This window comes from Cervus elaphus, chromosome 11, assembly GCF_910594005.1.
Source record: "Cervus elaphus chromosome 11, mCerEla1.1, whole genome shotgun sequence".
In the NCBI taxonomy this organism is placed as follows: Eukaryota; Metazoa; Chordata; class Mammalia; order Artiodactyla; family Cervidae; genus Cervus; species Cervus elaphus.
In genome coordinates this window covers 18,407,993-18,422,369 of record NC_057825.1, presented here as the reverse complement: position 1 = coordinate 18,422,369, position 14,377 = coordinate 18,407,993, and the positions used below count along the sequence as shown (strand labels likewise).

Below are 14,377 nucleotides of genomic sequence, written 5' to 3'. Positions count from 1 at the left end.
TGTTGTCCACCGCTGCTCCTGGAGAGGGGTGGGCTGGCCGCTGCGTTCGAGGAGAAGGAAGGAGGGGGCGCTGGGGGGGGGGGCGGGGAGAGGAGGCGGAGAAGCCCGCACCCGAGGCGGGAGGCCTGCCCGCGAGCCGTCCGCCAGCCGGAGCCGGACTACCCCTGGTTCCCCCCATGCCAGACTCCGGGTCCCCGGGGGGCCCGGGATGGGGGCGGAGCGCCGCGCGGCCGGCGGCCCCTGATTGGCTGCGGGCGTCGAGGCGCAGCGCCGCGATTGGGCCGCGGGGCTGTCTGGCGCGAGGGCGCGCGAGGTGGGGAGGGGGCGGCTGGAAGCTGCTGGAAGTCAGGGGGCGGGGCGCGCGCGGGAGGCCCCGGGGGGCGCGGGGGGGGGACGACACGAGGGCGCGGCCGCGGGCCGGCGGGCGGGGGCGCCGAAGGAGGGCCGAGCGGGTGGCCGCCCCCCGGCCCCGCCCTGGCCCCGCCCCGCGCGCTCCGACCGCGGGCGGCCAGCGGGGCGGGCGGGCGCGCCGGCTGTATCCCCATCCTCTCGGGCGCGCACGAGCGGCTCGGGCGGAGCGGCAGGCCGGCCATGGCCACCACCAGCACCGCCAGCACCACCAGCACCACGGGCTCCACCCTGCTGCAGCCCCTCAGCAACGCCGTTCGGCTGCCCATCGACCAGGTCGGTACCCAAGGCGGCCCCGCTGGCCCCGCGCCGCCCTCTCCGCGCGGGAGCTGGGGCGCGGGGCGCGGGGGCTGGGGCGCGAGCCCCCCCGAAGGGAGGGGCGTCCCTGCTTGTTATTGTCCTCGCGTAGCCAGGCGCCGACTGCACACCCACCCCCCGCCCAGCTGCCCACCCTGCCCCCACCTCTCCGGGGCAGCCCGGGGGTGGGGGGCGCGCGCAGGGCCCCCGACGTGCGCGCGTGCATCCTTGGCCCCCGCTCTCCGCCTGGGCAGCGCCCGACCCCGGCGGGCAGTCGGCGATCGAAGCCCCGAGCGGCTTCCAGTGCGTGGTGGGCACGGGTGTAGACAGTGCGTGGAAAGGCTGGCTTTGCGGGAGCCCGGGGTGTCTGTGCCCTGCGCGCGTGGCACCCGACGTTCCGCTGGGGGGGGGTGGAAAAAGGATGGATGTGCCGAGGTGGAGGGAGCGCTTGGACGCGCCGTGGTGTGGCCTGGAGGAGGCCAGCTCCGGGGTCGGCCACTGGCCCTTGGGGACAATTGGCATTGAAGTGCGGCTTATTCGAGGAGGCCCCCGTTTGGCGGGGGGGTGGCGGGGCGGGAAGGCAGAGGTTCTGTGGAAAAGTCAAAGTGAGTTTAATGACCAGGGTTTCCAGCGGAGAAAGTGGCAACGTTGTAGACGGGAGACACCCTACCCCGCTCCCGAAAAGCATTTGACACAGTATAGGGGAAGATTTGACGTTTCAGTCCTCACTTGGGAGTTTGCAACGAAGGCCTAAAGGGTTATTGAGAAAGAAACAGTCTTGCGATGGGAAAAGCAGCGCCATTTTTTTATTCAGAAAAGAAAGTTTGGGAGTTGTCAAGAGTGATATTTATGGCAGTTGGGGGCTCAGAGACCATTGCTTTAGCCCCAGGCTAGAGGTAGTTCGCTGAAAATTTTGCTTCAGATTATTTCAAGTGGACCTGATCTAGAAGTGTTTGCACTTTACAGGGGATCCTGGGTCACTGTCCTCTTGAACGTGTCGCTGTCATTGATGTCATCAGGGATTTCATTTCTAATACAGGATTCCTCTGTGTTCAGACTCCGTTTCATAGCAGCAAGAGGGGACATTATCCCGTGCTTAACGTTGTGACACTTGGTACTTTGTGCTTCACTGTTGGAAAAGTAAAACAGAATTATGTCCAATGAGTATAGAAAAATTCTGTCTCTGTTCATATCTGAATTCCTTATATTTCAGTCATAACTGTTGGTTCTTAGTGAATACTATCCCCCATACATCTTTTTTTAAAAATTAAAGATTTTATTTTATATTGGAGCGTAGTTGACTTACAATGTCGTGTTAATATCAAATGTACAGCAAAGTGATTTGGTTACATATATGCAAATATCTATTCTTTTTCAGATTCTTTTCCCATGTAGGTTATTACAGACTGTGGAGTAGCGTTCCCTGTGCTGTACTGTAGGTTCTTGTTCATTATGTTTTCTATAGAATAGTGTTTATAAGTTTCTCCCAAACTCTTAACTCGGTACATCTTCAATGAAAGTTAGAATATGAATCTTGCTAATAGATTCAGGTGCTAATAGTGAAATTCATTGCATGTTGTAAGAAAGTAGTCTTCTCTGTTTATTAATAAACCGATCAGAACTCAGGGTTTTTTGTCTTCTCAGTCCTGTGGAGAATTCTCACTTTCCTGCAGTGGAGCACAGTGGATGCCTTTTAGTGTATTACAACCCCCTTGACTTTTTTTTTTTTTTTTCTTTTTTATTTCATTGTTTTGGCCACTCGATTCTCATCTGGAGCAGAAGCAAAAGGAACAGAGAACCAAAGTTTTTTAAAAAAGAATTGAAGATGAAATTTCAATTTTTTAAGCATTTGTGTCTGTGAAGAAGTAAGAACCAGGAGATGGTGATGGAGGAGTTAGATGCAGTCCCTGTCCTCTGTGGTCAGGGTCTGGGAGAAAGCCTTTGATGGTTCCTTGAACACAAAACTCCAACTGGTGGACACTGGAAATATGCTAGGTTTGGTGGCATTTCTTTTGTGTGTTGCTCTTCCTAAAAAGGACAGAAACTATGGAATAGACTCACAGGCAGAAAGTGAGAGTAAAGAATGATTATGTCAAGCAGCTCGTCCTTGTGAAGAATCAAAGCCAGTTGCTCTTTATCTGTGGATGGCTTGACTCAAGAGACCCATGAATTCCATGTCTATTTTCCTGATCTTTCTCCTCCTGCCTCCATTCAGGATGACTAATGGAGGCAAGAGAGCAAGACAGAAACAAATTCTTTTAATCCTGGGTATGTACAAACCCCATTGAAAATAGATCATAATTTGACCTAATTTTAAATAATCACAAGAGGCCATCTACAATGAAAAAACAGATAGTTTAAAAGCATGACTGCTATAAGCTGTGAGCTATGGGAAGAAGAGTTAAGTGACTCATTAGCAAGAGGAAAACCAGGCTTGGCAATAAATATCACCTACTACAGGGAAAATGTGTCTTGGAGACTGATTTTTTTTTAACTCCTCAGATTATCAGTATTTAAAAACAAATGATACAATCAAAAGGTTTTTTGGCTTGCTTGTTTTTTATTTTCTGGTTTCCAGGTACAATTTTTTCCAAAGGCCCTGAGAAAGGTACTCAAATTTACCCTCCACTCTAAGTGGGAGAGATCTTTTGTGTGGGTGGCTGGGAAAGATTATTTGGTAGTGGTTTAGTTGATAAGTCATGTCCGACTCTTGCAACCCCATGGACTGTAGCCTGCCATGCTCCTCTGTCCATGGGACTTCCCAGGCAAGAATACTGGAGTGGGTTGCCATTCCCTTCTCCACCCCCTTGACTTAAGTACGTGGCAGCTAGGATATCAGCAAATGCAGGGTAGGTATCTGTTTTTTGAAAAAAATGTTTTGCCATTGAAAGCAAGAAAGATAGGCCTATAGCTTTTCACTTGATTTAGGGATCAGGATTGTGTTCTTTTTCCTCCCTCTGTTTCTCTCTCTCCCTATCACGATGACATATTTTCTCTGCTGTGCTAATGCCTTTTAGTTTATATAATGCTTGTAACTTTAAAAGTGATTTGATGTAATGAAATCATTTAAAGAAATCTCAGCAATCAGGAGCAAGTTCATTTCGGTCCTGACATAAAGTAGGAGAATCAAGGGATGGTGACAGGACTTAAAATTTTGACTTTCCTCCTTTATCATCTACAGGTATTTTTTCTTTTTTTGTTGATTTACTTTCAGCTGCGCTGGGTCTTCATTGCTCTGCATGGACTTTCTCTAGTTGCAGCGGGCTGGACCACTCTTCCCAGTGGTGCGCCAGCTACTCATGCTGTGGCCTCTCGTTGCAGTGCTTGGGGTCAGTAGTTGTGGCTCATGGGCTTAGCTGCTCCGCTGCATGTGGAATCTTCCTTAGTCGGGATCGAACCCACGTCCGATAGATTGGCTGCTGGATTCTTATCCACTGCTGCCACCAGCGAAGTCCTCCACAGCTTTTGATTTTGTACTTTGAACACCTTCATTCTCTGGAGACTACTCTGAATTTGCATAGCCAGTTGTATTTTGGGTTGTTTTTTCTCTTAGCAAGTCTTAATATTGGTTTAATACAAGGCTTAACTTTTTATGGTGATAATACACTGTTTTTCTGAAGCACCGAAGAATTAACTTTTTTTTGCTGATAAAGCACTTGGAATAACTAAAAACTCATTTAGTAAGACTGGATAAGTAGTCATTGAGCCACTATTTTGAAGTTGAGCAAAACAGAAATTAAATTTGGTAACATGTAAATAATCGGGTCCCAGTTGAGAGAAAGCCTAAGAATTAGTTGTAATCAAATAGTGTGATTCAACCAGAGAAAGACAAATCAGGAAATGAAAATGTAAAAATATAACTTCTTAGTATGTTAATTTGGTATGTGCTAATTAACAGTGTTTTGAAAAATTAGGAAATTATAAAAGCAGTTATTTGATATCAGAGGACGAGAAGGACCTTAGAGCCAGAAAATATCTTTTTTTGATAGAGTATGAAATTTCGGAAATGATAGAGATTATGTATGGGATATAAGAATGCACGTTGCAGGATCATGTAGGTGAGAAAGGAGGAAATATGTTGCGCTGAGGCCAGGCGAAGAAAAGGAGCAGAGTTACGGCTTGACTGAGACTCCTGAGAATTCCAGAGACACCTTGAGGGAACGGTAGTGTTTGTTCAGTAGGTCTTACATTTAAATGTTGATAAACACGACTGAGCGACTGAACTGAAGTGAAACATATAAATCTGGTATTGAGTGAGGTTCAGTGATGCTCCAAGATGGGAAATATCTAGCATCTGATGTTTTCCCTTTCCAGGCATTGCATTCCAGCCGACCTTATTTCTAGGGCGGTTTGTTATCACTAAAGGGATCTGTGAGGATATTTGGGCTAAGGTGGGGAGACGGGGGCCAAACGTGTTACTGAGAAAATGTCAGATGTCATTGAACAGAGTTGTATTCTTTATTAGTTGCTGAGAATTTTTAAATGGTGAATTTTTAAAAAGCCCCAACATGAATACCAAACAGGAGAGAGTAATTATGTGTCCAGATCAACCTCTTTTTTTGTTTTTTTTTTTAACCTCGACATGTAGATTCTATTGTATTTGACTTACTTCATCCTCTGTGTTATCAGATAGAGGGATTCTCTAGCCTTTTTCTTCTTCCCTCTCTTTACCCTTCCTTTTAAACCATTTTTCTTCTTTTTTTCCCTTGATGCTGGAATTACAGTGAGGTTGAAGTAAGTTTCCCTGGTGATGTGATGTCCAGGATGGCATACTTGGCCTCATGGGACAGGGCTGTTGGGGATAAGGTCTTTGTTTTATAGATGAGGTGCTGAACTTTCTGGGGCAAGGAGAGGGGCGGGAGGGAGACTCAAGATATTTTGAAAGGTTTGGAGGAAGGAGAAATAAGGACCAGTGGTTGTGACAGGTTCTGCAAAGTCAGGTAATAATCATCATGGGTAAAACCTGACAGTTGACACACCTCTTTTACATTCTTTGTATCATTCTCTTCCATCCTCGCAACACCTTGTGAAGTCAGATAAAATTCCAAGCCTGAACTATTTTAGCTTCAGGTGTGTATGTACGTGGGGTTTCCCTGGTGGCTCAGTGGTAAAGAACCCGCCTGCCAATGCAGGAGACTTGGGGTCCATCCCTGAGTTGGAATGATCCTCTGGAGGAGGAAATGGTAACCCACTCCAGTATTCTTGCCTGGAAAATCCCATGGACAGAGGAGCCTGGAGAGCTACAGTCACTTGGGTCACAAAAGAGTTGGACACGACTTAACAATTAAACAACAATATATGTGCATATGGTATTAAGCATTTGAGTAAAAGCTCTGTTTTAATTTATTTTTTTAACATGTGGCAAGTTGTTTGGTAGATCATTGTTTTAGATCCAGGTTGCCCAGTGTATTTTTGAAGGACAAGATGGAGAAGAAGACCTTTCCTAACGCCGAAGTGCTGGTGGAGATGGTTGGGGTGGGGAAAACCCTGTGTGGACAGAAGAGAGAATCCTTGTATCCTTTTTTTGGGGTCATTTTGTTGATTGATGGTTTCTATGTCTTCTCCCCAACTTAATGCCATGTAAACAACCCGGGAAGTGAAATACTATCTTAGGGAAAAGAGGAGTTTAAAATGTTAACCGCTTTAATTCTCCTCCAGTTGTGTACTGTGATGAACCCTGTTCTATAGGTGAAGAAGCAAAGGACATTCTCAGTTTTGAGCCTTTTTAAGATTATGACTTTCAGGAAAAGAAGGTTATTGGCAACAAAACAAGCAAATCAAAGGTCTGTTTTATTTTAAATTTGCCATTTGAATGCTTTAGGTTTTGGACATAAATATTTAACTCATTTGTCTCTCCTGTCTAGTTTTACACTCGTAATGAGCCTCAGCCTTCATCCTGAGAACCCTGCCGTATTGAGGCAGTCTGCTGTGGAAGAGTCCTTTTAATCAGGAAGGCATATGGGCCTGAGAATCTTGACTCTCTATTTTGGGCCCTGCCAGTTAACTAATTTTGAATACGTCACTTTACATAAATGAGTTTCCCCCTGTGTAAAATGTGTGTTGCACTTGGTTTTAAAATTCCATGATTCTGTGTTTGTTTCATCCAGCTGCCCCAAATTCTTTTTGGACTGAGTTGAAGGGAGTATAAATACGAACTCGGGGAGGAAAATGGACTAATGAATTTTGATGTCTTCAGCAATAAGTTTAAACTGCCCATCTGGTTAGTCCCAGGGCAAATGCAGAGGACCAGGTGGTCTAGGTTGTAGTCCATGTCGGTTTCCCTGTGTCAGTTTCCCTTCCTCGATAGAAAGTAGTAATGCCGTGGCAGAGTAGAAATGGCGTGGTTGGTTTGGAACGAGATTCTGCCAGCCTTGTGCTTGTTGGCAAATTACTGTGTATTTCCTGAAGACCCAGTTTCCTCATCTATAAAATAAAGATAATAAATAGTAGCTTATTTGTATGCCAAGACATGGAAGCAACCTAGATGTCCATCGACAAGTGGGTAAAGAAGCTGTGGTACATACACCTAATGAAATGTTACTCAGCCATAAAAAAGAATGGATTTGAGTCAGTTCTAGTGAGGTGGATGAGCATAGAGCCTGTTACACAGAGTGAAGTGAGTCAGAAAGTGAAAAATAAATACTGTATATTAACACATATAGAGAGACTCTAGAAAGATGATACTGATTAACCTATTTGCAGGGCGGGAATAGAGATGCAGACTTGTGGACACAATGGGGGAAGGAGAGGGTGGGATAAATTGAAAGTAATATTGACATATATTTACTGTGTAAGATAGATAGCTAGTGAGAAGGTGTATACCACAGGGAGCTCAGCCCAGTGCTTTGTGATCACCTAGATGGGTGGGGTGGGAGGGAAGTTTAAGAGGGAGGGGATATATGTGTACTTACGACTGATTCATAAGAAACCCATGGTTTCTGTATGGTAGAAACCCAACACAAAATTGTAAAGCAATTATCCTCCAATTAAAAATAAATAAAAAATAAATAGTAGCTATTTGTAGATGATTGTGATGGTTAAAATACATGACCTATGTAAAAATACCCGGCCCTTGGTATATGTTTGCTGCATGTTCCTTTCTTCTTTACAAAGTATGAAATATTTGGGATGTGTCTTCTATTTTTCTTTTGGGGAGCTGACATCTGTTCATATATATTCCATTTTAAGTCTCTAGGACTTCCTTTTTAGGAAGGGAAATTTCAGGCTCAGGTTTAGTCCTATCCCCCACATGGTGATTAAACTGGGATTAAAATCTCATTTTGAATTTGGAGTCAAAAGTGGTTTTTCTGCTTCCTCACTGTTCAAGAGTTCTTTGTCCTCTGCTTTAAAAATGCCTGAGTAGGCTCAGATAACCCTAGTCTCTGTTTACCGTGGCCCATCAGAGCTGACTTTCCAGGGAAATAAAACAGCTCACAGACAGCTTTTGCATGCAGTCAGTTTAGCAGGTGGGATTCTGCGATGATAGAACTTGGCAAGATTTCTTTCAAATAAAACAAGCTGCAAACAGGGGCCCCTGGAAGAGTGGTCGTGTAATGGTTTTATGAGTGACCTGGGTCCTGCTTTGGTAAATATGTAGGATGCGGAACAGGGCAGGGACAGCTGAAGCGTGAAAAAGTAGAATTGGGTTTCAGGGGATTTGAACAGACAGCATGTACCCCCTCCTTTGCTTATCAGAATCCTCGCTGCTCTTTCAAGCCCGCATCCAGTGCCCCTTGCCCATGAATCTTCTCCTGAGTCCCATCTGATGTGATTGCTGTCGTGTTTGAACCACAGAGGCATTTTGGATCTGGCACTGTTCTGGCATTTATGTTCTGCTTAATGTTGTATGTATCTGTTCGGGTTCTGGTAGGAGACAGGCTGAACTAGGTAACCACGGAGACTCCAAGAACCATTTACTAAGAGGTGGACAGGTTTGGGGAAATCAACGAGGACTGGATGGTCTCCCAGGGCCAACTCCTGTGGGCCTGGGGGAGCGAGGGGAGGGAAAGACAGAGTCCTTGGGAATGAGACCCGCCCCCCAGGGGTGGAGGAGCTGCTGTGGCCCGCCGTGAGGACCCAGCCAGCCTGCAATGGGCTTGAGGGAGAGGGGAGGGGGGATGAATACGCCACTCCCTCCATCCTCTCTTTCCGGCTGGTGCCTTGGTTAGAGGGCAGGTTGATGCTTCGGTGGGGGCTGGGGGAGCACAGAGTGCAGTGGAGAGTGGATCTGGAGGGCACTGAAGTCCTGTGCAGGACACTGCCATCACTGATGGGTCCTTCACCGTGTCACTCATCTCTCCACGTGAGGAATACGATAAAAACCCTTTTGTCGGCCATTAATGCGCGTCCTCCTCCCGTCTCTTTCTTCGCAGTCGCATATTTTGAAAGAACAGTTGGATTGTGCCTCTTCCATTTTTCTCATTTCTGTTTACTTCCAGCCATCATAATCAGGCTTCTGCCGCCAGTGCTAATAACCACACCCAGTGGCAGGCTTTCTGCCTTGTAAAACTGATGGGTTACATGCTTACAACGCTGCCCAGCTTCCAGGCTGCCCTTCGCAATGCCGTTCTCTCTTTTCTCTTTTCTTAGGTTTCACTGGGTCTTATTTGCAGCACACGAGATCACATGAGATCTCTGATTGTCATTGCCGCACATGTGGGATCTTTCACTGCAACATGTGGGATCTAGTTCCTTGACCCGGGATTGAACCCTGGCCCCCTGCATTGGGAGCTCGGAGTCTTAGCCACTGGACCACCAGGGAAGTCCCTGCAGTGCTTTTTAAAGTGTGACCACTAAGACCTCTAAGACCATTTGTGTCAAAAATCATGAGGGATAGTTGTTTAAAAATGTTTATTCCCAGGCCCTCCCCAGACCTACAGAATGAGGGCCAGGGAACCTACGTTTTTAACCAGGCTTCTTCTTAGCCCCTCCCCTACCATCAGAGGTAGATAGCTACCTGGTAGATAGAACCTTTTTAAGGTTCTCTGTATTATTAAAAGGTAATTAAAAAAATGTGATGCATTTTTTAATTGTTTGCATTTTTCAATGTTTGCATTTAACCAATTAACTTGTAGTCTCTAAAATGTAATGCAGTGTAATTGTGCTATTGACAACATAGTCAGTTTTTGGGAAAGATAAAATCCATAGTGCACACTGGGCAGTGTGACCCTGAGTTTTCAGCGAATGGTGTACATGTGTCCTTGTAGTCCTATCGTTGTATCTGTAGTGAGTGTACATGTGACCTCATTGGAGAACATGTCAAGAGTCTTAACTTTGGGATCCTTCCAAACCATGAGGCCTGCTCTGTAAGAGGCCCTGCCCCCACCCCCAGCCCCCACCACATTCTAAGCCTGCTCACCTCTGGGAACCCCAGGCCTGAAGGAGAGGCCTAGAGCCTCCCTGAGCCAGTGGAGGCCAGCTCCCCTTCTGTTACTCAGATTCCACCCTCACTTTGGTCTCCTCTCACATACCTCCAGCTGTCTCTGGCAGGAGCTGGAAGTTGCCAGAACTGCCAGAGGTTGTCAGGCTGGAGGTTAGATTCTGGTCTGCCGCCCACAGTACCTGCATGAACCAGTTACTTAAGGTTCCCACCGTACATCTTCCTATCTTTTAACTCCATGCCTTTGATCAGACTTCTGCCTGAAATGCCCTCTGCACTCCTTTGGGCCAGCAAACCTGTACTTGGCAGTACTCAGCTAAAGCCTGTGCCTCGTTGACGAAGAATTTTAAAGACTGGAAAATCCCTTGGACTGGCAGGCTACAGTCCATGGGGTCGCAAGAGTTGGAGATGACTTAGCAACTAAACCACCACCACCATCCCATCCTTTCCAGTCCCTTGCTGCTCCCTCTGGGCCTCCTGTGTGTCTGACGCAGGCGCACACAGTAGGTGAGTGCCTGCTGCTGCCTGAGGCTGTGGGCATCCTGGGTGGAGCCTCGTCAAGGAGGTGCTTCTCGAACCTCTGGGGTGTTTCTGCCAGGAGGCCGGCGCTGCGGAGGAAGCTCAGAGAGGAGACTGACAAACGGACAGACAGTTGTCCTGTTTTTATCTAGAAGGAACAGAGAGCTGGGCTTTGAGTGCCCTGCCCTCTCTCTTGTGGGTGTGGGCCCTGCAGGAGGGTTCCTTTCAGATACCACCCCCCCAGCCAGGTCCCCCAGCCAGCTAGTCCAGGAAAGCCCGGCTAGTGGCAGGTGTCACCAGGGGCCCCTCCCTGGGTGGCCCGTGTCCTTGGGGAGAGATGAAGCCAGGGGCCAGCCCAGCTACCAGTCAGATGGACCTCACTCTTCCACGAAAGTCCCAGCCTCCTACCAGCTCAGCATCGGACAAAGATGCTTTCTGTTTTAATCCGTAATCCCGTAGAAGCTTTTTTAGTTTTTCGAGGTTTTCTATGCCAAACTGGTTATCTATGGAAGGTCAGAGTTATAGGTAGTATATACATTTAAATATATTTAAGTTACTCAGTTACATGTTATATTAAAATAAATAGCTCCCTGCTTATACAAACAAAAAATTCTGAATTCTTTCATTTTCTCTTTGAAGGTAGGTTATAGGTAAAACTACAATGTATGAAAGACATTTAAGTGATACTTGTTAAAACTGCGGAGCAAGGCGCTGCCTTTTGCACAACACTGGTTTCAAAACCACTGGTCCTTTGGGTGCACAATAAATAGTGATTGAATTGAGTGTATCTGATTTAACAATATGAAATATCAAAGGTAAATGTGAAGACTTGCAGTGAAGTACTAGAAATTAATTATATAGAAGGACACTTGCCTGAGACTAGCATTAAATTTTATAAACCATGGGAGTTTCTGTGTATTGTAAGGTGTTGTGACCTGACAAGGTCATGGGTCAGGTGAAGTGGTTAACATCAACATGAATTCCAAATTTATGTCCTGGCCAGGCAAGGAACATAAATGGATGTAAATGAAGGTATGCACAGCCTGACTGTCTGGAACACCCATGCCCAGCCTAAAAGGAAAGCCCACATTCACATTCACTGATGGTTACCAGAGCTGGTTTTTCAGGGGAAGCCGGACTTCTGGATTTTTTGTGTGTGAAAATTTGTGATTTTTAAAATCTTGCCCAACATTTTCCTAAGTTTTCATTTTTTTTGAGCCCAAACAACTTAGCTAAGGCCAGATTTAGCTTATTGGGCATTAGGAAGAAGGTTGCCGTTTCTATTACAGTCGATAGTGGTCATCTAATCTGAAGGACACTGTCTTCTTTGGAGACATTAAGGATACTTGACAGACCCCATGATAACCATACCGGGCAGTCAGGGCTGCAGAAAGCTTGGGGGCCACGTCATGTGATCCTTGAAGATGTAAGTCTCGTGTTTCATCACTTAGTAATTTTGTCCTTTAAACTGGCCAGCAGGATTTCAGATTAAGTTTTGTCTGACTAGTTCTTGTCATTTGGAAAGAGTCACATCTCAGAAATAATCTTGAACATTAATCCCATTGAAGTGGAAAGGTTGGAATTTCCCACTACTACCATTTTATTTTTTTTTGCAGATGGATTATTTCAGTTATTACTGGACCTAAGTGGTCAAGGCTGTTTTATGGGGTGTGAAGTTATGAAAAATATGTCTAGCTAGTAGAGAATAAAGTCGTACTTGGAACAGTCTTGATTGCCAGATAAACCCCTACCAATTTTTAAGTTTTTTTTTTTTTTTTTGAGTGTACATTGAATTTTGGCCAGCATCTTTTATCTTGTGATAACTGTTTGGGCTTTGAAGTTTAAGTTTAATCTACAGTGAGTTTCACTTGAGGTTTAAGTTTAATCTATGTGAGTTTCACTGTGAGTGTTAGTGTGCCTTTTCTAATACTGGGATGGACACAGCTGTTCTTGTTAGCTGCTTACCAAGAATAGATGTGACGAAGACTTTTGGTGTCTGTGTAGAGCTGAGAGGGTAGAGATGGAGGGCAGGGTGGGGTGCCCTTGGCTGCTACTTAGTACCTTCGGGGATGGTTTCGTGTGCTCAGTCTAAGATTATCATCCCGCTATGGGATCCCTGCACCTTTCCTGTAGGTTGAGACGAGTCATATCTTCTCCTTTTGTTCTTGGAAAATATTTTAAAAGCCACACAGTAAAGGAAAATTTTGGTATATTTGGCATCACAGCTTTGAGCTTCAGCCTTCCATTAGATTTGAGTGGAAATTCTGATCAACTAGTCAAAATTGAAGAATAGAGTTTCTGGGGTCTTGTCGAACTGTATGTTTTTTCTTCTTTCCCATATGGATTGGAAGGATTCATTTCTAAAGAGTTAGGTTTCTTTTTTTAAATTTTAGGAAATATAAATTAGTGGAGAAATAAATATGTTGTTCCGAGAAGGTTTTTGGCACAGGCTCAGTTTCAGCACATGGGACTATGAAATAATTTATAAAGTAACTCTGTTAGGAATGTGGCATTTGGTAGGAAACACGTGTCAATTTAGAAAAAAATCCTGCATGGAATATTAAAGATAGAAGGATGTTGGGATCATTTCAGCGAGGACAAAACAGATTGAAATAGTGCCAGAAGGCTGGTCTTGGATTGTTTCCCCTTTTTTTGTATTGATTTTACTGAAAGCAGGAACCTCTGGAAAATAGTGAAAATATTAAATTGCTTTTGCCTACTCTGCCCCTAACTCCAGATTTGGTAAGTGTACCAAACATCAGAGTTTTAGCTCTTGTAAAATGAAGGAGCACTGTCAGTACAGGTCAGCGCCCTGGCCAGGCTGGTAACGCGGGTTTGCAAGGAGACTAGTCATCTTTCTGCTGGACAGTGAGCAGCGCGCAGTGAGGGAAAACCTAATGTGCGTTAGGAGAAGTTATATACTGGGGGAGATGGTCAGGGTCAAAATCAAGAGCCTTCTCTGAAACCGGGGCCCAAGTCAGCTATGTAGGAGCAGTGCGAAAGACAGGCCTTTGACAAGTTGGCATCATTCTGAGAAACTGAGAATGTGTTAGTCTATAGTGAGTGTTGTTACTTTTAGAAGGTTTTTATACAGGGAAGCTGCTGGGTCGTCAGTATCATTTTAGGTGTTAGGGATTACCGTTTTGGCAGTAAAGATGGAAAAGGATGAAGGTAGCACTGTCGCTCCAGCACGTGGTGTAGGCCGGGGGTTTTCTCAGGCCCTGGGGAGATGCAGAGATAGCGTGAGCCAGTCTGGCTCCCCAGCTTCTAGTGTAGAGGGAGGGCAAACACAGACACACCTGTGTGGCGTGTGAGGTGCTTCAGAGGAGAGACGCCGGGCTTCGTTTGGACAGGGTGCTGCCCGGAGTCCCAGTGATAAGGGGCTTTGAAGAGACTGGACTGTACTTTTCTTACATCAGTTTTGATGTAAATGGTCCAGATTGGTGGATAGATCCGCTCCACCTGGTCCTACAGAGAACAGTGTTCCTCTCAGCACGTTGTTCTGCTACCTCATCAGCCTGATTGTGGTTGAGGCTGGTTACCTGAGGGCAGAGGTCCTTACACACGAGGTTTCGTGGGAGTCCCCTGATGCTGCGGTGTGGTTGCTCAGTCGTGTCTGACTCTTTTGTGACCCCATGGACTGCAGTGCGCCAGACTTCTCTGTCCGTGGGATTTCCCAGGCAGGAATAGTGGAGTGGGTTGCCATCTCCTTCTCCAGAGAATCCCCTGCAGCGCTGTTTAAAACACAGATTGCCTAAGCTACACCCAGAGTTT

At 46.1% G+C, this 14,377-nt stretch overlaps 1 protein-coding gene across 2 annotated transcripts in view; it reads left to right on the top strand.

Annotated features, from left to right (window-relative positions):
• The first annotated feature begins 370 nt into the window (after window positions 1–370).
• Window positions 371–14,377, top strand: part of MBOAT2 (membrane bound O-acyltransferase domain containing 2) — a 99,669-nt gene continuing 85,662 nt past the window's right edge. The window contains exon 1 of one of the 2 annotated variants that reach the window (XM_043917023.1): window positions 371–684. In XM_043917023.1, coding sequence (XP_043772958.1) covers window positions 592–684 — 93 coding nt within the window. In that variant the 5' untranslated portion in view covers window positions 371–591. Of the gene's footprint in view, window positions 685–3,434; window positions 3,555–14,377 lie in introns of those variants that run through there. The other variant, XM_043917024.1, reaches the window with a different exon arrangement.